A 24,797-nucleotide genomic window follows, 5' to 3' on the forward strand; every position below is an offset into this window, starting at 1 on the left:
GTCCCGCATGAGTAGCCACTGTCATGCTTCTGCCATGTTTTCTCCCATGCCGCCTCTTCAGCCACAGTGCCGTTTGGTTGTTGCTGTCAGTGCTTCCAATGGGGTATTTTAGCTCTTCATTTCCCTCTGCTCCATTGCTTTCTCATGACAAAGTTCATCCTGCTTCCGTCTCAGCAAAGCCTGATCTGTGATTCTGTGAAGTGTGCATTTGGATTTGAGTGTGTCTGTGTGTGTATCCACCTTAGGAAGGAACCTGATTTCATAATTTCATTCATTGAACAAATTGTCCCTTTACATTTGCTACCCTTTATACAACAAAAAAGCAAATATGTGTCATTTGGACAAAGTGGTAGATTTTATGATCTCAAAACTGATAATGGGAATGCTGTAACTAAACATTGATACAACTTCTAATCTTGGTTGAAAAATATGATTTTGCTTTGTATTGCTCTTACTTTCCCTCATGTTTATTAAAGTTCTAAAAAGATGAGAGTTTTTTTTTTTGTTTGTTTTTTATTTGGTATAGTAGGGAAAGGATACTGCGGGATCTGTGAGCAGTGCTTAGATGTAGCAGCTTAAGACATTCAGAAAAGAAAGAAAGAATGAAAGAAAGGAAAAGGAGAGATCCCTGTTTGCCCACTATGCTAATTTGGTACCATTTGGTAATATATGATGGTTGCTTGTGATTCAAGTCAGTGAATACACTTTCTGCTGGTTTTCAACGACAGATACTGAAATAAAAATAAGCATCAAACAAGAAAGTACAGATGTAAATGTGATTGGAAACAAGGATGTCGTTACTGAAGAGGATTTGGATGTTTTTAAACAGGCCCAGGAACTTTCTTGGGAGGTAAGGCCAGGATACCAAATGAGAGTGACAAGAGTAACATATGGCTGCTATTATTATGTGATTATTGTGTTGATTTTACAGAGCATCCCCATCAATATTCTGTAACTGTTAAGCCCATTTTTGTTCACTGTACATACAAAAGCAATTTTTAGACTTGTCTACACTCTTAAAGTCCAAAAGAACTCAACTTGTCTCACAGAATAGATGAGGCAAATTTTGAAAAAATGTTTCTAGATGCAAAGTAGATTTCTGATTATTTTTGCCTGAACTTAGAAAACAATTTAAAATTGTTACCAAAAGAACATTCCTTTTCAGTTTACCGATGCTTTTTCCGACACAGATGGTCAACCATATGAAAAGTGTCTCATTTTTAACTCTTTGGCATCAATGAAAGCAATATTGTGTTTCATGATCAGTTCAAGTCATTTTTATTTTTACTGTCTGTAGATTCTTTAAATATTTCTACTTAAAATGTTAACTGTTTAAGTTGGCAAACATTGAAAGGTAAGACTATTGCACTTCTCAAAGCCAAATTTGTTGAGAATCGTGAATTTTTGGTCAGCACACTACATTCAGTTTCTATAGACATTTTTGGGTACACTCCCACCCCACCTTCACATTCCTCTTTTTTGCGAGGATAGTGTCTTCTATGGGCTTTTAAACTTTATTTTTAGTAGTCTCCAATTGGGCTAAAATTTTCTGATAGCCTTTACCTTAGGAACTCTTGCCTATTTCCATTCCTCATTTTGCCCCTAACAGGATGCTTTGTATTGGTTGTCTTTTGGCTAAGATAAATGCCAAATTTCCCTCACACATTAAGATTTGAAGTCCTTAAATATTACCTTTCTTTTTCCACTGCTGTTTGCCATTCATGTATAAACAGACGATGAATAGTCCATTATCTGAAAGACACTACTAAATCTAAAGCCCTCTATTTATAACATAGTAAAACTGGCCGTTTTGTTGAAGAAATATTTGTTCTCTGTCAGGCCCTATTCTAGACCCTGGTGCAACCACAGGGAATCGAGCAAGCAACATTCTTAACCTTGAGTACATGCGCATAAGGGAAATAAGAAGGGACATACCCTACCGCATATGTCACGATTGATGATTTAATTGTAGTTAATTTTAGTAGAGGAAAGGGAACTATACAGGGGTACAGGAATAGCTGCATCATCTTGTAATGTAGTTTTAATGCATGAAACAGATTTTGGAATCCAGTTCTATAGACATTGTGTGTGTTTACATCATACTTATTTCCTGGCTTCATCATATTGTTCTTTAGAATACTAAACAGTTGATCTATGAATTTTATAAAGGTGATTCTTACGTCATGAGGGTGTATAGTGTGTTTTTTAACAACATGAATTGCCATTCTGCTCTCAATAGGTTTTGATAGGTTCTAATGATAAAACCAAAATATAAGTGAATTATTTTCTTAATATTTGTATTTTTTATAACTTTTCTATTTTTTTCTTTCTGTCAGAAAATAGAGTGTGAAAGTGGGGTAGAAGACTGTGGCCGGTATCCTTCTGTAATAGAATTTGGGAAATATGAAATCCAAACCTGGTACTCTTCGCCTTACCCACAGGAATATGCAAGGTAATAGAATAAGGCTGGTGGGCTACGTATGCAAGCAAGGAAATCTCTCCGTGCTAAAGCAGGAAGTAATTTGGGGAACTACTTCCCAAGTGATTCCATTCACCAGCACCTTTTTATAGAGATTCTTGTTGTATGTAAATCCTTTAAACTCCTTAGTTACACAGGCATTATAATTTGGCCTAGTTAGTCATTGTAAAGTATTTGGTAGAGTTTCTTCTCTACTTGCCTTTTCATTTTTCTAATTAGGCCTGTGATTTTTATTCCTGATTTCTGACTTTTTTTTTTTTTTTTTTTTTAAAGCTGTACTGACAATTAAACCCAGGGCCTTGCACGTGCCAGGCAAACTATTACTGAACTGTATCACCATCCCTTTTTAAAAACCTTTTCTTTTGAGACAGGATCTTACCAACTTACCCAGAATAGCCTTGAACTTGTGATCCTCCTGCCTCAGACGTCCATGTAGCTGGGATTACAGACATGCACCACTGCACCCAGCTTGGTTTCTGTCATTTTATTTTCAAGTATTTTATAGAAATTTAACAGAACAATTAAGAAGTGGGGAAGTGTAAGGGTGGGTAGCATTAAGAGACCCTTCTCCACATCTTTTCTTTTAGAGCCATTTGTGAGTTAATTATTAAAAATGAGGAAAAAACAATGATGTGAAAGTTTTCATTTGTATTCCACTAAGATTATGCTGTGAAATTGTCTTGGGCTGATGTTCTCCAAGTGGGTATGATATGAGTAGATTTCTTAATATCATGTACATCAGGATATACTTTATTAGTACATTCTCAAATGCTTTAGCTTGTAAGTTTTTGGTAGCCTGCTTTTCTTCTAGAATAGAATGTTTCTGTTTTCTTTACAATTCATGAAGTCTGGCCAATCCGGAAGATGGGAAAGGAGTTCTAGACATTGAGTGGCAAACTGAAGTGTCAAGAGTCTTGTTTATCTTCCCATCTTTACCACTTAGCTTTGTGTTCTGGATTTTTTTTTCCCCCTTTAGTGTTGGGGGACAAACACAGAGACTCATGCATGCTAGGCAGGCTCTCTATCAGTGAGCTGTACCCCACTATTCTTGAACATTTTTTATATGCCCATTTTAATTTTTATGGGTATTTAAGTTATCTGACAACTTAAAATAAAATATGTACATACATGCAAGATTTGACATTATCTGTATTTGTATATCTTTTCTCAAAACATTTCTCCCGATTCATAAACCCCAAAGACTTTGCATGTTCTTCTGAACATTTTCTTATAAATCCTAGGAATAGTCCATAAGCGTGGAAAAGATACATATAAAAAGTGTTCTTAATTTTTAAGGTTGAGAAAAAAGTCAGTAGGAACATGAAAACTGTTACTCAAAGAGAGTGGAATTGGTAGAAAACACATCAGGGCTTTTCACTTTCAGTCCTGTATTTATTGCTTTAGAGTTCATATTTATTTATGATTATAACTTTAGATACCTCATCCAGAAGTAAAAATTAAAACAACTAATTTCTCGGACTTCTCTGCCTCATAATGACACAGATCATTTTTTTCTCAAAATTGTAAATTCACATCTAAGTAAAAGATTATTACTTACTTATAGCACTAACCATAGAAACTTGGAAATATGACATTATATTCAAATTTTGTAAAAACATTCATGACCACATTATAGGATGGCATCCTTGGTGTTGATTAGCAGTTGCAGGGAGACTGGGAATTTAACCTGTAAAAGGGGCACTGTACCACTGAACTACACCCTACCCCCTTTTAAAAATATTTTTAATAAAATTTTGAGACAGGGTCTCACTAAGTTTTTTGGGGGATTCTCTAAATTGCTGAGGCTGACAATTTTTTTTTTTTCCAATTTTTTTTTTAGTTGTAGACAGAGACAATACCTTTATTTTATTTATTTTTATGTGTTGCTGAGGATTGAACCCAGTGCCTTACATGTGCTTAGCAAGCTCTCTATCACTGAGCTAGAACCTCAGCTTCCCAAGTTTCTACGATTAATAGGCATGCACCACCACACCCAACTCTTAGTGTTGATTTTTAAAGTGGTGGTCCCAGTTTGAAACCTTTCTTTCCATGGAATATTTCTGTTTTGTTTTGTTTTGTTTTGTTTTGATACCAGGGATTGAACCTAGGGGCACTTAATCACTGAGACACATCCCCAGCCCTCCATGGGATGTTTTTAAGGAAATGAATGATTTTTTCACAAAGTAAAGGCAACACATATTATGAATTATATTGAAAGGTTGAGTGTGTTATGTGTTAAATTGTATGGTTGTTTTTACATTCCCTTTATGACTGACTTTCTTTTTTCTTTATTTCAAATAATTTTATAACCTTTTTATGACAGAAAACCAAGCAATATTTAATCTCCCCTGTTGTACTGTATAATCAATCTGATAGATTCTTTCATTTTAAAAATTTACAGATTACCAAAGCTTTACCTGTGTGAATTCTGTCTTAAGTATATGAAAAGTAAAAATATTTTGCTAAGACACTCAAAGAAGTGTGGATGGTTTCATCCTCCGGCAAATGAAATTTACCGAAGGAAAGACCTTTCAGTATTTGAGGTAAGCATGTGTAAATAAAAAGCTCAGCTTTTTGAAATCTAGTATTCCTAATTGTTGATTATGTATTTGTGATTTGTGTCTGGAAGGGACAAAGTATATTTAATGTTGGCACTGAAATTCAGACTGCTCTTTAAAGTATCCTCATGTTTTGGAATGTTTATCTAACCATATTAAGCAAACTTTTAGATGGTTGAAGAATCAGTACTACACCACATTAACTTTTTTGTCTTTCCTGAATCCCTATCTACACCAGATATATTCACAGTGAAGTTATGATTTTCTTAGCTCTTTGTAAATTCCACTTTCTTTGTTGGAGAAATTAGCTTTGTTCAGCAGCTCCAGCCAAAGTCTGGCAGGTGCTCACTCTTCCAGGGAATTGAGCAGCTGTATCTATCTCCTCAATACACAACCACCTGTGTTTCCATCCAGTTCTTGGCAGGATGGATAATCCTTTTGGTGAAACCCTAGCAGATGTTGGGACTCACCCCCATCTGGGTGGATGGCCACCCCTGGAGAACTCTTCTGTTCACAGGAACCCCTTGAGGCCATATGTCTGTCATGGTGGGTTTTTTGAAGACAGTTTGTGTTTTCAGAATAGATTTTAGTGGCAGGTCTTTGCCTCTATATAGTTTCATTGTTTAATTGTATTTTTATTGTCAGTTTCAAGGGTCCAGTTTTGCTGAGTCATTTGTACCCTGAAGGCACCAGCCTTTTATGTTTTTGTCTGCCTCTGTCTATGTTACTGTCTCTTACTGGCTTCTTCATTCCCTCCTGTCTTCTCTCTGTTCCAGTTGCATACTTTCATTGCCCTACTTTATTTTCTTCTCTGTCAGCCATCTTGTTGCACTGTTTTTCCTTCTTGAGTGCACAGAATAAGCCTTCCTTATACAGCAAACATTGTCTCTTATTTTCTCTGAAATACAGTTTTACTCTGAGGTTCTTTGTTTTGGAATTGTTCAGGCTGAAGTGTAGCATTCTGCCCCACAGTTCTTTTATCTCTGCACTGTAGTAGTACTGCCATCATGGTTAGTAAGGGAAGATCATGGATTTCTCATGTGCACCAAGCTCTCTCAGATAAGGTTTGGGCCCACTAGTCTTTACCAAGAATGATCAGAGAACCACCTGTGGCGCCTTTTTTTTTTTTTTTTTTAACATCTTCCTTGTAGTTATATCAGACTATTTTGGCAAGATTGAAGAATGAAGGTTATCATTGCTGAGTAGGTTTGATGGTATGTTAGTTCTTATTAGAAGCTGGGCACTATTAATATTTCAAGCTGGATAGTTCATTGTTTTAGGGACTGTGCTATACATTACATAGGATGTTTAGCAACATTGCTGTCCTCTACGAGCCAATGGTACCACCCCACCCCGCAACCCCCTGACAACCAAAAATGTTTCTGAGCTTAGCTGAATGTCCCATAGTGGTGCAAAATTACCCCCAACCAGAACCGTTGACTAGAGGGAACTCAAGTACATACTGTCTGACCTTCCTGTTAATGTTGGGATGCTACCCAGCTACCCCAACCAATTGAAGCCACAGAGCTGTTTTCAGTTGGGGACTTAACTAGTATGAATTTTGCTATTGTCTCCATCCTGGACACTTTGGGTACTTTCTTCTAACCAAAATAAAATGGAAATCACTGTTTTGTTGTTTCCCAAAGAGCAAAGCACGTTGTTGACCTTAAGTAATTATTAAATAAACCAGCATGAGTCTGCCTATGGGGTTGATGTTCTCAAAAATCCAGGGAGTCTTCTCAAAGTCAAGATAATTGGTCTTGTTAGGCAGGTGAGAATGATTTGCTCTTCCAGAGCATAGGCTTTAGACCATATAGAGATGAGCCTGGAAATATCAGAGGAAGTTTGTAAAATTTATTCATACAAATATGCGGTTTGAGTTGATAAGTACTAAGGTTGCTATTCTAAAATCTGAGTTAATATTTCAAGTATAACATGTAAAAACCATTTTGCCATTTCCTAAGTAACTTATAAAATAAATGAAGAATAATCACAGATTACTGTTCCTGTCTTCTATCTATCCCTCTTTTATATCTGATCAGAATTTTGCTTTCAGCATCATCATTTCTATTTCTGGTTCACAGATACATACATATCCATCTTTCCTTTTTGTGCTTTGCTACATTTCCAAAGAATTATTCTCCCAAATACATAAAAATTTCCTTTAATTAAAGTAAGAATTGTATCCTCTCTATCTGTTGCCTGTATTTGATTATGTTTCAACGTGTGGGACCTAGGTTTTATCCATGGGAAATAGTTATATGAAGTCTAAAAATAATTTGTGCAATATGAGAACCTGTATGGCCCACAGGAGATTCGAGAACGGTCAAATTCATTGTTAAAGAGCTCTGGTTAGCAAATATCCATTTCCCCTAAGAAAAGTGCTAGGAAATCTGCTGTGCTTTCTGTTTTCAACAAGTAACTACATTTGATCAAAGAAATTGGCATCTGTGCCTAGTTTCTTGTCTATAACCATCAGCATCACAGCTTGATTCTTTTATTTTGAAGAGAAGTAGACTGTAATAATGGTACTTATTGTAGGTCGAAATTCATCTCACTTTCTCTGTAAGTATTCCCAGCATAGAAATTTTATCTTTTCCAATTATATTTAAAATGATACTTGGGATAAAACCAAAATGGAAGCCTGTTTTGCTAATCCACACTTCTGAGGAATCAGAAGAATACAGTTCATTTATTTTATTTTTATTTGAAGCCTTTTTGAAAACAACATAAAGTTTAATGTACTTGAGAAGTGTTTTTATTTGTTTATATTTTTAAATTCAGATTTATTTAGTTCAAATAAAGAAAGAAGACATTCCTAGTCATTTCTAACTCATAATAAATTGCAAGTAAAAATTGTTCCATTGTTGGTGGTTTGCCCTTCCTTAACACAGATTAAAGAGAAATTTGAGCTTCCTTAAATTTACCCTAATTAAGAGAAAAGGTGAAATTCCAATTTGCCAAGTGACAGCTGTTTTCTGGTTTGCTCTCTCCTTGTTTAATGAAGTGTTTTAATCTCTCAGTTTTAGATATGGGAATAAAATTTATACTTTCTGAGATACCATGTAGAAGAAACAATTTTGTATTGGGTGATATTTTTATGTTAAATAATGGTGTCTGTTTCTTTTTGCTAGGTTGATGGGAATATGAGCAAAATTTATTGCCAAAACCTTTGCTTGTTAGCCAAGCTCTTCCTGGACCACAAAACCTTGTATTATGATGTCGAGCCATTCCTTTTTTATGTCCTTACAAAAAATGATGAAAAAGGCTGTCATCTGGTTGGATACTTCTCTAAGGTAAAACAAGAGCCAGCATGACCTTCATTTTCCTCTTTGAAATGTTTATAGTAGAACCCAATTCTTTGAACAGGGCTTTCTTATGACTATAATTTGAATAAGTGGCACATGTTTCTGAAAAGCTCAGGTTCTTGTTTAGAGCTCATTTAAAAAGACAAAAAACAAAAGAGCATGGTGCCTAGAAAGTGTGTAAAGGATCCCTGCCCTGTGTGCTGTCAACTGTCAGCATCTGCGTGATGTTATAATTGCTGTCTTGCAGACCACCTGTCATCTTTGATTTTCTAAATGTTAACCTTATTTTCTGTATCCCCCTAAGTGGTGTCAACATGAAGGTTTTAGTGTAATGTAGCCTTTAAGAGCCCATTCTCCTTTCTCCTTGTTGCCTTCCTTCTGTGGTCAATAATAATATCAGTGAGTTAGAATATTGACATTTGGACAGTCAGGCTGACACAATGACTAGGTTTGACACTTGGCTCTCTTATTCTCTCTGTACTATTGTTTTAAGTCTGAAGCAGCCTCACCTTTAGAAAGCCTCCTGATCCCCAGCTGTTAACATGGGGAAGACCTGACATATTGAGTGGCAATCACTCGTCTTTATCATTGATTCAGAGCTGTTTTCTCACATTCTTCTGCTTTGAGGCTACTGAGAAACAATAATTCATATGGAGTAAAGACAAACTGGGTTTTAGGATGATTACCAGGTAGCAATCTTAATTTTTTTAGGTACCTAAGGAAACGGTCACATAAATAGACATGGTACTTTTGAGACTTCTGCGCAGAAGGTAAACCATGCAAACCCTGTAATTTTTTAAACATTTTTTTCATATTTGGTGATAAGATAAATGAGATTTATTGAATCTGCTTTTCTGTAATGTAAATGGAATGCTTTATAGAAGTGCTGTTTTATGGAGGATCAAAAGAGAGAATATATATGAAATTATTTGTAAATTATACTTATTCTAATTTGAGAATTAACCCTGAGACTATAGCCCAAAGTAAGAATGAGAGCCAACATTCACGAAAAACTGCCTCAGTGTTTTAATCTGCATATTTGGCAAAACTATAAAATGAATGTGAAAAAAGTTAATTTGTACATTACTGATTGAAAAGATGTCAGAATTAACACAAAATAAAACAATAAATAGGAAATTTATTTATATCATTTACAAGACACCTTACCTTTTACATAGGTATTTGAAGGTCTTTTTCTCCAGAGTTTAAAATAATAGTGATCCTAGTTGTCCTTCCTGTTGGAAAATAGTGTTTCTTTAAACGGGTATGAGTTTAAACAGGGATTAATGTTGCGTGCCTTCCTTGTTGTACACTGAGTCTTGCTTTGGTTGCTGGGTAGTAATAACACATACAATTGGTGGTGACTCTGGGTGTTTCATTCCCTGCCTCTCCTCTCTGGGCGCCCAACATTTTACTAAGAATAAGCTCAACTTTATCTTGTTTTGTTACAGGTTGTTCTACATGGCAGCAGCTACTGTCTTTCCTTAATATTCCAGAATACTAATACATTTTGGCAGGATAGTAAAACAAAAATTAATCGAAAAAGTAACTGTGTTAAAAGACTGGATTTCAGTTAAACCATATTCCAACATTTCAATTGGATTGTGGAGGACTTTGGCCCTTGGGGTTATATTAAATCAAATTCTAGAGGTTATTAGAAAGACATGTATTAAGGAGGGGGACAGGATCACTGTTGGTTTGGATTTCAAAAACTCCTGGACTGAAATAGTTCTGGACAAAGAAAGGAATAGCTTCATGGATAAGTCCTTTTAACCCAGAGCATATCTCTTGTTAGATAGAGTGACCCATTATCTTAACTTTGCAATGTAAAATTAATTATTTGAACCTTTGCCATTGATATGCACATCCAGTGATGGACAATCCATCTTCCAAAGAAAACGGACTCACATTATTGCTTCCTCCTCATTTTTTAGAGGCTCCACAGACAGCTACAAATGTGCCAAAGTTAGGAGCTCATCTTTTTCACAAAGAAATCTTTAATTCTACCCTGTAGGGTTTTTTCCACAATCATTTCCTGTGATCTCTCAAATAGGTTCATTAAAGATCTGGGTGTTCTGAAGCAATTCTTTGATGTGGTTGGTTCCATTTGTGGTCAATCTCATTTGTGGTTTGTATTTGGCCAGAGCTTTCAAAAACTCAACAGCATTTTCCAGATCTTCTCTGTGTAGGTTTTGGCAGCTTCTGTGTACTCTGAATAAAATGTTGCTGCCCTGATGCCACATCCCATGATAATTGCAAAAATTCTTTCAAGCCTCAGCAGTTTCTCACCATATTCTACCTAGTCTTTCTCCTGGTTTCAGACTGTTGGTGGTATTTTGGTCTCTTTTTTGTCTGGAGGCTTTGGGGTTTCTTCTTGTTTTCATTTTTGTTTTATTTTGTTTTCCTACTTTGAAATGCAGATTAGTTATTTCTCTACCTTTTGGCTTTGACTTTTTACTTACAGTAGATTGTATTTGTGCACATCTACTCACATGTCTACTCTTTTAGTTTGGGGCATTTGCTCAAAGGCAAAAGACAGATTGCTGTTGCAGAGGAGTAAATTATTATTTAGTAAAGTTCCCAGCTAATTCTAACTTATTCCACTGGGTAACTCTCTGTATGTTATTTTCTCAATCTCCAAAGTTGTATGAGCAAGGAAAGCATTTCTTACATACTGTCTGTATTCTGTTTCATTTGGTTCATATTTCCTTGAATTCATTTTTCATAGTTTATGGTTTTAACTCTCAAGAATAAAGATTTGTGAGGTGTGCCCAGAATTGATGGTTTGTTGTTAGTAGTTTGATTAGCACAATAGGATTATTTTGCTTGATACTGACCTGATCCACTGCTCACCTGAGTGTTCTGTTTTACAAGGACAGTGGCAGGTGCAGGAATTGCCCACTTCAGCAGAGCTCTGACATACTTGATCTGTTTCTCCTTCCCTCAGGAAAAGCTTTGCCAGCAGAAGTATAATGTCTCCTGCATAATGATCATGCCCCAGCACCAAAGGCAAGGATTTGGACGGTTTCTCATTGATTTCAGTAAGTGAAGTGCTTTATTTACTTTCATGATCCAGGGAGCAGGATACAGTAACACATAAAACTTTATTTAACCTACTTTGGTGTTTTCATCAATAGATAACGGGTTTTCTATTTATATTTACATAGGTTAGAAAATCTTCCTCAAGCGAAAAATTTACTGCTGCTGTTATTGTACTCTAGGAAATTGAGACTAGATCTCTCACAGTGTCAGTGGCTCACAAAGCCATTATGCTGAAAGAACTGGCAGAATTACATTCCATTCTATGGTGCTCATGCTCATTAACACCAAAAGAGGCAATTATTTGCAATTAAAGCTAAAGGAAGTCTTATTTAAAAGGATTTTCAGCTTCCTAAAATTTTGCTTGTAATCTTGTAAGGTACAGAGTTGGAAAGGAATATTTCCATTTGCAAACATAATTCTTTAGGTAGCCTATCCTTAGCCTCACTAGTAGAAATAACTCCTGTTTTGGTTTGTTTTAATTTCCCTTTTCTATTATGGAAGCTATTACAGTGTTTGTGTCTAGAGGTTTCCTAAGATATATTTATTTTTTATACACTTGAAATCTTCTGAGCCTCCTCCTCAATAAAAAAATTAGTTGTGAGCTGGGCTGGGGTTGTAACTCGGTGGTAGAGTGCTTCCCTAGTCCGTGTAAGTAATGGGGTTCAATCCTCAGCACCACATAAAAATAAATAAATAAAGGTATTATGTCCATCTACAACTAAAAAAAAAGTATTTAAAAAAAAATCAGTTGTGCAAGATGTTTTAAAAAATGGTCATTTGTTTTTTTTCCTTGTCTGTTTTATATTAGATGCGTAAATGTAATGTTACAGTGGCATTTAGAGAAATTATTCAATTTATCCAGGTAATATGAAGGCTAGGAATCCCATGATACTAGTCATTTCTGGCTGTGTTAAAATCTGTCACTTGGAACTGTGTGCTTCTTGGTTATCACGTTGCAGTTTGTCTGATTGTTGAATGAAAGGAAGAAAACTTAGGATTTTTCCATAATCTTCATAAGGCATTTCAAATGTAAAAACCACCATCCATGGAAAAGTCACAAATCCATGAGGAAATATGTTACATCCAAATCTATATTATTAGATACTGAAATATTAAAGTATAGGGACAAAATGACTGTATAGAAGTTTTAGACTGATTTGTATAATATGCTGGCATTGAAAGATATAAGTATATTAAAAGAAGTATTTTTGATTGACTATTTTTACATTTTTAGGTAACATTTTCCATTTTTAATTTATTACCCTAATCTTATAGATTCTTTCCTTACCTACTTATCCCTAGGAGGGCCATCTTACTGGTGTACCATTTTTAGTTTTCAATCATAGCTGTAAAATCATTTCTAAGGGCAAGATCATTTACCTGTTCTTGAGGTTTTTTTTTTTGTGCCCATCATTCATAAGTTATAGTTATTCATTGATATTCTTGTTTCTGGTATACACAGCTGCCATTTGAAGTAAATTTTCAATTGTATTTGTGTACATACAGAATAAGGCAAACTCCTTAGCTCAATATTCAAGATCTTTGAACACCTAGTTCCAGCCCATCTTTACCCCCCCTTTTTTTTTTAATTCATTAATCTCTTTTTTCTCAAAAACTCTGAACATGCTCCCATACCTCTGTTCTTTGTCTATGCAGTCCCTTCCTTGACATGACTGCTTGCTTCTCTGTCTATTCAAAATCCTGCCCATTGATAAGAGCTCCTGCCTTTTGATTCCATCTCCTGGAATTTCATCTCATATACTTCTTTACCCCATATTCTCTACTATTGCACTTATACCCTTTTTCCTTCTTTGTACTAATCATCGATGTAAGTGTCATGCATCCAACTCCTTAGATACTTTCTTATTTGTATGTAGTAGGACGGTTTCCTCAATAATCTGCATGAGATGTATTTTTGTCAATAAAAATTAAATCTTCAAAGTGATATGGTTGCTGCCCACAATAATTTTCTATGTAAAATTAAAAAGCAGCAGTTACTTACCACGTAAGAAATCAAGCTCTAAATATTGTAGCATCTCACTTGTACAGCATGATCTGGTACTAAGGCCTTCCCATGACACGAATGGCCCAGGTAATGGAGACTTTTCCTTCAAAGACTGAAGCTTTATATTTTTATTTATTTTACTGGTTCATACTTATTTTTTCTCCTTAAATCAGGTATCATTTGCTAACTGTTTTTAATAGAAGCAGGAGATTGGAGGATAAACTTGGGTTTATAGCCCATTCCACCATCCCCTGCCATTTCCTAGAACTGTGCCTGGTAAGTTGCCTGGCCCATATGAAGATCCCTGAAACACCTCCTCTCAGGGGCCCTGGGAGGTCAGAGAAACCTGATATGGTGACACTCAGGCCCTGTCATAGTGGCACTTGCTTGGAGGTGTCCTTGTCATCTGGGAGCTGTTAGTTCCAGAGAATTCTAGGGCCTGTCTCCTACAAGAACACTTCTCAGGAAGGTCCTTTGGACCCCACTGGAGATTTGACAACCTTTCCATGGGGACACTGTCATTTCAGAGCTGACAGTAAACCATCCTCTTCCTGATGGAATAAGTAGAGGGGTATTTCACCTCTACTTGAGCGCAATCAGAGCCTGATGAGACTTGGAACAAGAAGGTCCTTTTGCACTGGGGACACCAGAAGCAGGGAGGCTATTCCTGACTATTGCAGGAGCTGGTTCCTTCTAGCTATCTACTTCTTCCCATCTTCCAGGGCTTTTCTTCAGAAAGGACTCAGGCAGGGGCCTCTGAGAGACTCTCCAGTTCTAGCTTCCATAGTGCCTTCCCCTCTCTGGGACCAACATTACCCAACTGTGTCAAAAGGAAATTGGATGAGGTGATTTCCATGGTCCCTTTCTGAACCAATGGTCCATCTGTCTGTTAAAGGCTAAGACTTCCTCTGACCTGAGAAAGGCTTTCAGATCCCAAGAAGGGTACTAATAAAGGCTAAGACTAAAGCTTTGTTTTATTTTAACCATTTTAGTGAAAAATGTATGTGAGTCCATCTTGTGTTTTCAAACATGAACTACAAATGCAGCCGAACCTTTTCTGAATGGCAACATTGTGATCCCTTCCACCCTCAGAATGTGAACAGGCAGGAATGGTGCTAATGGTCAGGTTCTAGATTTTCTTTCCTGTACCTGGTGCAGTGCCCCTACACCAGAGTGGTTTAAGAGTGTGGTGAAAGATTTGAATAAAGTTGAAAGGGACTTGGTATTCTTCCCTTATAGAAGAGACTAGGGGAAGAAAAAAAAAAAATTTTTTTTTTTCCAGTGTTAGGGATGGAACTCCCGTCCTCTCATATGCTACCACTGCCTCAGGGACCATGGGAACTGGTGTAAACCCAATAGAAATTCAGTTTAAAACCAAAAGAATTTCTTAGCAATAAAAGTTTTTTAAAGAAGATAGAGCAATCTACTGAAAAAATTGATAGCATCTCCTTGGAAGTTATTTAAAATAACTGTAGATAAACATCTTCCCAGAACTATTTACATCCCGTCTTTTGCTGAGGGAGGGAATGGATCACTTGACCTCTTACAGTCATTTTGGATCTCATTATTCAGAGCTCAGGGCAAGAAAAATAAACTAGGGTTGGAGGTTTTTCTAATATCTGTTCTGGTTTGTAAGGAACCTTTTAATGGTTTCATATATTTCTTCTTTGCACTTAAGTGTGGGGTCTTTTGATCAGGGTTGCGTTTTCAGTAAATCAAATAAAATTGTAAAACAAGAAAATCTTTGTTTTGTTTATGATTGCTAGTTCAGCCAACTGAAACAAGATGCAGACAGAATGAAAGCTATCATTGCCCACTTTCACCCTGAACCATAGGCATGGTTAAATACAATAAGGAACGCAAATACAGGGCGTTGATCACTGTTCTCCAGAATAGTGGAAAAGGTGGAAGGGTCATCCATGGGGCCAAATGCTACCCTTGGAATAAGTTGTTTGTCTCTGGCTTCCTAAGACAGCTTGTCTGGAATTTGTCAGAAGAATGATCCCCAGAAGGCAATTTGCCGAGCTTGGCCAACATGACTGAAGACCATTAACTCCCAGCCTGCTCTTAAACTACCTCATGGATTTTGTGACTCTGCTTAAAACCTAAGTTGGTGGAGACTGTCATGACTGAAGTCGATTCCACATTCTTTTCTCCTGAACTCTGATATTTTCTCTATTCCTTAGAAAATTTTAAAGCCCTCCCCATCTCTTGTCTGTCCTCACACTCATGTGTGCACATGTGCATACACACAAATGACCACCAGTCTCTGTCCCCAGGAGACATCTCAGTTTTAGAGAAGTCCCCTTCCCACAAGGCTTTTGCAATTCCTGGTCCAGGTCCTCCCGAAGGCAAGGCCAATAACTGCTCTTCCCACAGGACACTGCCAGGTGCTACAGTACCAGTGTTCCCTGGTGGATTCCTGATCCCAGAGCCACATAAGAGTGAATGCTTTATCCATCTCACTGTTTTTCTCTTTAATTTTGAAATTACTTCAGACTTATTATCAAAGTATCATCAAGAATTTCCATAATTCTCTGCTTAGATCCTCCACATTAACAAAATTAACATTTTATTACATTATTTTATTACATTAGCATTATTATGCTCTACCGCTCCTTCTCATATGTATGATACATTTATCATCTTGAGAGTAAATGGCAGAAATGTTTCACCTTTACCCCTAAATGTTGTAGTGTTTTCTACCAAGATGTTCTCATATATACCCACAATACAAATGATCAAAACCAAGATATTAATGTCAATTTAGCAGTATCATCTAATTCTGTATACTTCATTCAGCTTTCAAATTTTGCCAGTTTTCACTAACATCCCTTCTATGGAGTTTAAAAACAAAACAAAACTCAGTCCAATTTCACAGATCATATTTACTTATTATGTTTCTCATCGTGTTTAGTTATTATGTATTGAATTTCCTTTAATCTGGAGTAGCACCTAGTTATTTTTCACGTTATTTTTCATCATTTCAACATTTTCCAAGCATATAGGTCACTTACTTTGAACACTGTGCATCATTTTGGGTTTATGTGATATTTCATAATTAGATGCAGGTTATATACTTTTTGCAAAAAAATAACCAGAAAAGTGATGTTGTGTCCTCCTTGGTGCCTCTTACCGCTATCACATAATAATATATTTGTCCCATTCTTGGGTTAAGGTGGTATCTACTTGTTTTCTTCACTGTGAAATTACTGTTTTCCTCTTTGTAATCAGTAAGTATGTGGTATAGAAGATACTTGAGGATTATAAAAAAATCCTATTTCTCTTCCAATTTTTACCTGCTAGTTTCGGCATTCATTTATGATTCTTGCCTAAAATAATTATTATTGTGGTAGTTACCAAATCATAATTCTAATTCCATTCCTTTTAATTGGTATTCTATAAGGAAGAACTTTCTCTTCTTCCTCATTTTTTGAATTATTCATTTATTTGTTCATGTAATTTTAAAGTCATGGGTTTTTATTCTATAAAATAAAATTACTTGTTGCTTCCTATTGATTTTGATGTTTCCAAAACATCAGATTGTCTCCTAAACATAAATTGTTTCAAATGTAGTTAATAGAAACTGCTTCAAACTATCCTTTGTAAAGCTTTTTGGACATGTTCCCATTCTTTGAATATTTCCTTGCTTTCTGGTACAACATGTTTTTCCAGGTTCATCTTATTCTTATGCTTTCCTTAACCTAGCCAAGTACCTATTTCTCCTAAGGGCCTTGGTTCCTTAAAGTAGATAACATTGTTTTTAGAAAGCAACGTCTGGGCACAATGATACATACCTATAATCCAGTGACTTGGGAGGGTGAGGCAGGAAAATTGCAAACTCATGACCAGTCTCTGCAACTTAGTAGGGCCCTGAGCAACTTATGAGACCCTATCTCAAAATAAAAAATACATTAAAAAAAAAAAAAAAACTGGGGATGTTGGTCAATGTGGAAGGAAGGAAACATCGGAGCACTTAGACATACTTATTGCTACTGGAGTATCACTGTTTTAGGCCCTCAAAATACAGAGCTAGGAAAGGATATTTGTATGTGTGTCTGTAACTCAGACTTTCATTTTTCACAGTATATTTATTCATGTGCTTTGCCTTAGACTGAACATTAAGTAGTTTCAGAATTGCTAATTCATACCATTGAGGAAAACTAACCTCTTAACTAGAGGTCAGTGTTTGTGTATAATTCCTTTTGACTTTACCCTTAATATTTCTTAGTATATTTAGTCAAAAGAGCCTATTTACATGTTACTTAGGTTAGTTCCTTTAAAAATTTTTTTTTCTCCTATGTGGTTATATTGTTCATTGAAATACAATTATGCTTATTTGTTTTCAGTTTTACTTTTTTCTCCATCCTCTGTCTTTAAAAAAACTTAGAGTCACACTGGGTACAGTGATGCACACTTGTAATCCCAGTGACTCAGGAGGCTGAGGCAGAAGAATCACAAGTTTGAGGCCAGCCTCAGCAAGACCCTGTCTCAAAAACAAACAAACAAAAAACAAAAAACAATGAGAGGTCTAGGGATGTAGTGCAGTGTTAAAGTGCCCTTGGAATCAATTTCCAGTACCAAGAAAAAATTTAAAAGTTAGAATATAAAACATGAACATGGTTTGTTTATTTATTTATTTATTTATTTATTTTTCTTGTGGTGCTGGGGATTGAACCCAGGACCTTGTGCATTCAAGACAAGCACTCTATCAACTGAGCTGTATCTCCAGCCCCATGAGCATAATTTCTAAAATGGAAACCATACTAAATGGTACACTCAGACAAGTATCCCTCCCTTCCCTGGCCTCCTTTGCATTCTCATTACCTGATCTTTTTGACAGTCACCAGTTTCATTAGTTTTCAGTTTATCATTCCCATTTCTTTTGGTACAAATGAGTAGCTAACTATGGATTTCCTAATTTCTCCTCCTTTATTACATAAAGGTAACATGATTTAATCTTTTGTGTTTTGCTTTTTGCCATTTAACAATATATCCTGCCCTGATAAATGAATGATGATTATATAATGGAGGGGGTGAGAGGAGAACGGAGGAACTTTAGATTAAGTAGAAGGAAATGGGGGTGTGTGAAAAATGGTAGAATGAGACAGACAGTATTACCCTACGTACACGTATGATTACACAAATGGTATGAATCTACATTGTGTATGACCACAGAAATGAAATGATGTGCCCCATTTGTGTACAATAAATCAAAATGCAGTCTATAAAAAATTAGAAAAATAAATAATTTTTAAAAATTAAAAAATATATATATCCTGGATATCACTCCATAGAGATTTTGTATTCTTATACAGGTGCCTTATATTCCATTGTGTGGAGGTACATAGTTGATTCACCTACTTTCTTACATATGAGCTTATAGATTATTTTCAGTATTTTGCCATTTTAAAGATGCTATAGTGAGCTATCTCAGTCAAGTTTTTACTGATAAAATTTACTTTTATAGTAGTTAGAGTATATAATATGTACTCTGATGGTTCAGTTCTTGGCTGGCTGATGGTTTAGCAGGTAATTAATTGTCTTTCACTCGAGCTGACCCAGCAGAGACCCAAGGAAAGGAACTGACTCAGCTTCTGCTGAATGGGAGAACAGCATGGCAGCAGGTGGTGAGAAAGGATGGCATCCTCACTCACCACGAGTTTATGCATTTATCTGATGCCAAACTAGGGGATGAAGGAGGATGAGAATTCACTTCCTCCATTCTTTACCTCTCTGATTCAGCCTTTATTGATTGGGGAACTCCAGTCTACACTCTGCTAAATACCAGTGACAAAATGGAGAAGACAATTCTTGCTGGGTGGTCAAGTTCACTGACCAATCATCAGTTACTGTACAGTATGTTTGTACTGGATGCTTTGAGAGCTCACAGGAAACTGAAATGAAAACATTCCAGGCTGAATGTTGGAATGTAGGCTGAGGGAACTGATACTCAAAAGCCTGACTACATGAGGAAGCATACTAGATGTTTAAGTGACTACAAAAGAAACTCCAGGTAGATTAAAGAATTATAATGAACAAAATCAGACACACAAAAACATTAAAATATTAAAAGGATATACAGTTACTTATCTGATCTTTGGATGGTCAAAAAAATTCTGGGCATCAAAGCAATGAGAGAAGTAATGAAAAAATATGCAGATGAACAGCATAAAAATCTGAAGCTTCTGTGTAGTAAAAAGTATTGATATTTAGCTGAGTACTGCATCCCTAAGGCATGAGGATTTTTAAGTTTGAGGCCAGCCTGAGTGACTTAGGAAGACCCTATCTCAATTAAAAAATAAAATGGACAGAAGATGTACCCAGGGTAGAGCATTCTTGGTTTCAGTCTCTAGTAGCAGGGGTATATTAATATTTAAAAGCAAACATAATGGGAAAGATGTTTGCAACAAATATGCCAGGCTGCCAGTTTGGGTATCCATTGTGCAGCTTTCCATGGAGGCCAGAGCTCAACAAGGGGCCTGTATTCGAGGAAGCTGCTAGAAGTTGTTGGCATGAGATGGTAGCTGAAGCTGTAGATGTGGGTGAGGACAGCCAGTGGAGAGAGTGTAAGGAAACAGAGCTGAGGATAGGGTGTTTAAAGTTCCAACATCTAAAAAGCTAAACGAGAATGAGGAGCTTAATTGAGGAAATTGGAAGGAGTCCAGAAATTGGGAGAAAATCGGGAGAAAATGTTGTCAGGAAAAGCAGAGGATGTCATCATTTCATTTGCAGCAGTAACAGTAATAATCATAGCTGACATTTGTAGAGCACTTGCTGTGTGTCAGGTACTGTCACCTGAATTATATACATTAACTTAATTTTCAGAGAATGCTATAAGATAGGTTACTGTTTTCATCTCTCTTTGGGGGTCATAGAGACACTAAGAAACTTAGGTCTAAGGTCTTTCCTCAGCCAGTATTCAGTGTCCCAGAAAAAATGGGGTAAGAGGTATGTTTTGGAGGACTCTGATTTAAGTAGAATTAAACAAAGTGAACTGAAAAAGTTTGACTGTCAAGGGCTGGGACACAGAAACCTGGTTGGTTTTAAGCTGGGAAGACTGGAGCATTATATATAAATTTTTTTCAGCTAACTATATATTCAGGCATTTTTAAAATTAGTATCTGATTACTTGAGAATAATCCTAAAAACCTGTCAGCAGGTTCAGTCCTTGGCTTTCTTTGTTCAGTCTTGAAGTACTTGAAGTACACAGTGTCAGGGCTGTGTTCATGGAACAAGACTGTAACCACAGGAAATGAGAGTGAATGAATTAGGCATTCACTTCAGGAAATTCACTTTGCTGGCATTTTCTGTGATACGTTGAGGGTTTCACCTCGGCTTTCATGAGATTGTATACTATTTAAAACTGAGTCCCTCATTATTGTGTGCTGCTGGAAGATGGGTGCAAGTGACCTGATGTTATGCCTCCAAGTTATGAACTTACGTCTTAATCATGATGAGCCATGTGCTTCCACTTATTTTCTTAAAATGATGCTCAACACACAGCCTGATTTAAGAAAAGTCGGAAATACAATAAACATTTACAGAAAGGAGGTACAATTTAGTACCTTATCTCTATTCTCACTTGCGCATTAAGAGCATTAACTGGCATGATTTTTCCACACCTCCTTTTTCCCCCTTCTGATTCTAATGACAGGGATCTCTCTTGCTTGGGTGCAACTATCACCTGCATCCCTGGGGATTCATCCTCTTCACAGCTCCTGACTGATTTCTTGAGGAAGTGCTATTTAGGTGGAGAAAGGCATTTTCTCCCTAGTTTCCTGCTTCCTTCTTCTCTGCCTTTCGAAGTCCATAAAGCACACTTCAGAAAAAAAGTCCTACGTTTCATGTCTACCTAGAGAATATGATTCCAGGAAAACTAAGCGTGGCCTCTCAAAGAGAAAATTTTCTCCCTTGTCTGCTGGCCACAGGCTTAAATATATTATATGATATCTGAATATAGGGATGTCTTTCATAGTAATTCCAACTGCTGGCTATTAACTTCCAGTATTAACACTTTCAGTAGGCCTCTTTTTTTTTTTTTAAATAAAAGACTTTCTGCTTAAAAAAAAAAAAAAAAAAAGACTCCTCAAAACAGTTTACATTAAAAAAAGCGATTTTAAATTGTGATTTAGAGTGGTTTCATCCTACATGGAAATTGATTCTTGGAATAAAGATCTGATACTAACTGGCCTGCCTTCTGTGGTAAGTAGGATTTGGGTTACATTAAGTGGTTTCATCTGACAGTTGGCAAGACCTAAGGAATCCAGCAGTGTACAAGAGTCACCAACTTCTCTCTCCGAGGGCAAGTTGAGGATGATATTTTTCAGAGGCACTGAACATAAAATTAAAAAATTAAAAAAAAAAAAAAAACAAAACCTCTAGACTGAGCAGGTAGAAAGTCATTTAAAATGTTGCATAGGTTTTTTACATATTTATTGTTCTTGTCCTTCACCAAAAGGAACTTTCATGAGGGCGTGGCTTCGTTCTCTGCTGAATTCCCACTTCTGTAAGAGTCTGGTGCTTAGTTTGTCCTTATTATTTGTTGGACAATTGTTAAATGAATTACCATGGGAACAAGATGCTTTCTCTTGTCATGTGTGATTCTCAGGTGAGATCTGTCTTATTATTAGAACATAATCAGCAGTGGTATACTTCCTGGTGTTGTCAGGTTTGCCCGCCCTCTTATGAGGCCTGGAGCTTTTGTTGGGTTTCAACCTCTGTCTCAAGATTACTTAAGTTGCGGCAATAAGAACATGGGTCAGAGAAAGGAGAACTGTGATACAAGTCATATTTACACGTGGTTGGTCCAAGGCACACTTACTTTCCTACTTTTTCCTATCAAATAATTAATTTTTGATGCATTTATTTTAGAAGGAAAACTCTAACAGTAGTCGTCAGAAATTGTGAAGAAAGGCTACTCTCTTTGCTCAGCTTTTCCAGTAGCCCTCCTTCCTGGAGAACAGTCAACGCAATCATTAAAGAATAAGAAGTTGTACATTAGAATTGGTGCTCAGGTCCTTCCTAGACTTTTTAAGGATGAGAACCTCTTCCCTAGACACTTGTTGACTGGGCTGGCAGCTGTGTCCTCCAGGCGTTTGCTGGGTTTTGGAAGACTCATTTTGACATGTGTAATCAAAGATAATGATGACATATATTTTAATAGGATTCTAGTCTCTAATACAATAAGGAAAATGGCTATTTTTCCTTATGTGCTCATTATAATACTTTGCACTAAAAGCCTTTGCCATTACTGTTTTATTACATTGAGCTGAAGCATGATATATTTTAATATGCTAAAGATAACATCAAGGTTGAAAATTGAGCTCTGGGTGATTTATTCAGAGGTTGACTGTTACTGAATGCATTGAAATGAGTTGCATGAGGCAGTGCAGCTAACAATTTATTTATATATCTTTTTTTAAACTAAGCCTGTCATAAATAAGAGCAAATAAATGGCTCTTATAGAATAGTTTGTATTCATTGCTTCAATGAAAACATTGTAAATATGAAACATACGGTCTGCAGACTCTCATTTTTTCTGAAATATACTGTTTCTGAAAGATACTGTTTACATAGCTTTTTCAAGTTTTGGCATGCAGGTGGTTTTTTTTTTTTTTTTTTTTTAAACAACTCTTTTGTCTGTTTGGGTTTCTCACATTGATTGGCATTTGTGGTGAGTCATGTTGAAACCCACTACTGGACAAATTCCATGCAAATAATTAGTAAGCAAATGACCTAATCTTTAGCAGTGAATGGAACCTTAGCGTCAGCATCAGGAGGACAGCGACTTGTTCACTGCTGAACTTGATGCCACAAGCACAGTGCATAGCACACAGTGGGTGCACATTAGTGGTTTGTTAAGGAAATAAATGAATAAGCAAATGCCTGAGTCAGTTCATCCTCTTCTTTATATCCATTTCAGCACTTACCAGGTATACTTAGCTAGCTTCTGATAGAACCTGATCTCAGATCTTCTTTGTTTTTTTCCCTTACCTATCCCTTCTACCTCCTTTCTGCAAACGTGCTTTACCTAGACTATGCCAGGGATGGCCTAAGTGATGCATACATAAGAATAATTGAGGGTCTGGGTTGGTGGCTCAGTGGTAGAGTGCTTACCTAGTACATGCGAGGCACTGGGTTGGATCCTCAGCACCACATAAAAATAAAATAAATAAAGGTATTGTGTCCACCTACAACTAAAATAATTATAATAATAATGGTCTAGTCCTTGCCTGTAGGATAGTGGGAGTCAAACAGAAGGGATTCATCTCATCTCACCCCTGTGATGTGAGATACACACAAGGCCCTGGTAGTACAGGAATGATTGCTTCCAATTCTTTTTTCCTTTTTCCTAGTTAAGATATATGCAAGGGAAGCATTTTTCCACTGTTAAAACAAGATCAAGAAAGATTTTGTTCTTATTGGTTAAAATTAGGGCAATACCTGGATTGGTTTCAAGGGAACTATGCCCTTTGAACATATTTCTCAGCTTGTAGAAGAGACATTGTATTTGATGTAGAATATTCCAAGATAAAAAGTATGCTAACTTCCTCTCATAACTTCATAATTTCAGATGGTTGTAAGGTAATATTTTGTTTGCTTGCTTTAAAAAACTGAATTTGTTTTGGGTTAACAAAAGATTTCCCTTAACTTATTTAGCATTTGTATTAGAAAAATACTATTCAGGAATGTAATTCTTTTTTCCTCTGTAGATTTGTGATTACTCCAATATTCATGCTACATTATCATGTTTACCAACTTAAAAACCTTTGTATTGTAATTGTTTATACATATTGAGTCCTGATTGGGTTAACACCACAGAGGAACTTTTTTCAATAAGATTGTTTTAATGTCCTAAAATGCATAAAAATAATTGAGTGGGTTAAAAGTGATTTTGTTATGCGTGTAAGCATTTGTTCATGTTGAAGAAAAACAGTACAATTACATGGCAGAAGGTATTGGGGGAAAAGTGTTGCTGAAATCATGAGGGAATGTGATACAGGTGGGCCTCACTCTAATAATAAATTGGCGTATGATGTGGGGGTATTGAGTCATCATTTTATCAGAATTAGAATAGTTAGTTCTGTAAAAGAGAATGTTCCTTCTTGTCACATTAGGCAGCAAAGAAACAAAAATTGTTAGGGTCATGTCAAAAGGACTCAGGAGTCAATTTGAAGGACTTCCTCTGGACAATAAACATGTTAATAAAGAGGATTGCAACTTATGAAAAATAGACTAATTTAGAGCATGAGAGAATTCTGTTTGTTGCCTTGAAAATTGTTGAGCAAAGCATTTTTCCTACATGATCTGTAGGGAAAGCATGTATTGCCATGTGCAATCTCCCATGGTGAATTAATCAATCTAGACATTGAACATCAACAGCTGCAAATATTGAAAAAAAA

At 36.2% G+C, this 24,797-nt stretch overlaps 1 protein-coding gene across 4 annotated transcripts in view; it reads left to right on the forward strand.

Moving 5' to 3' along the window:
- The window catches only part of Kat6b (lysine acetyltransferase 6B), a 183,500-nt gene that overhangs the window by 136,137 nt on the left and 22,566 nt on the right, over positions 1-24,797 (forward strand). For all 4 annotated transcript variants that reach the window (XM_047552586.1, XM_047552585.1, XM_047552587.1 and 1 more), the window contains exons 9-13: positions 729-850; positions 2,337-2,452; positions 4,881-5,022; positions 8,172-8,333; positions 11,293-11,386. In XM_047552586.1, the coding sequence (XP_047408542.1) occupies positions 729-850; positions 2,337-2,452; positions 4,881-5,022; positions 8,172-8,333; positions 11,293-11,386 (636 nt within the window). The remainder of the gene's footprint in view (positions 1-728; positions 851-2,336; positions 2,453-4,880; positions 5,023-8,171; positions 8,334-11,292; positions 11,387-24,797) is intronic.

The sequence above is a fragment of the Sciurus carolinensis genome, chromosome 5 (assembly GCF_902686445.1).
Source record: "Sciurus carolinensis chromosome 5, mSciCar1.2, whole genome shotgun sequence".
In the NCBI taxonomy this organism is placed as follows: domain Eukaryota; kingdom Metazoa; phylum Chordata; class Mammalia; order Rodentia; family Sciuridae; genus Sciurus; species Sciurus carolinensis.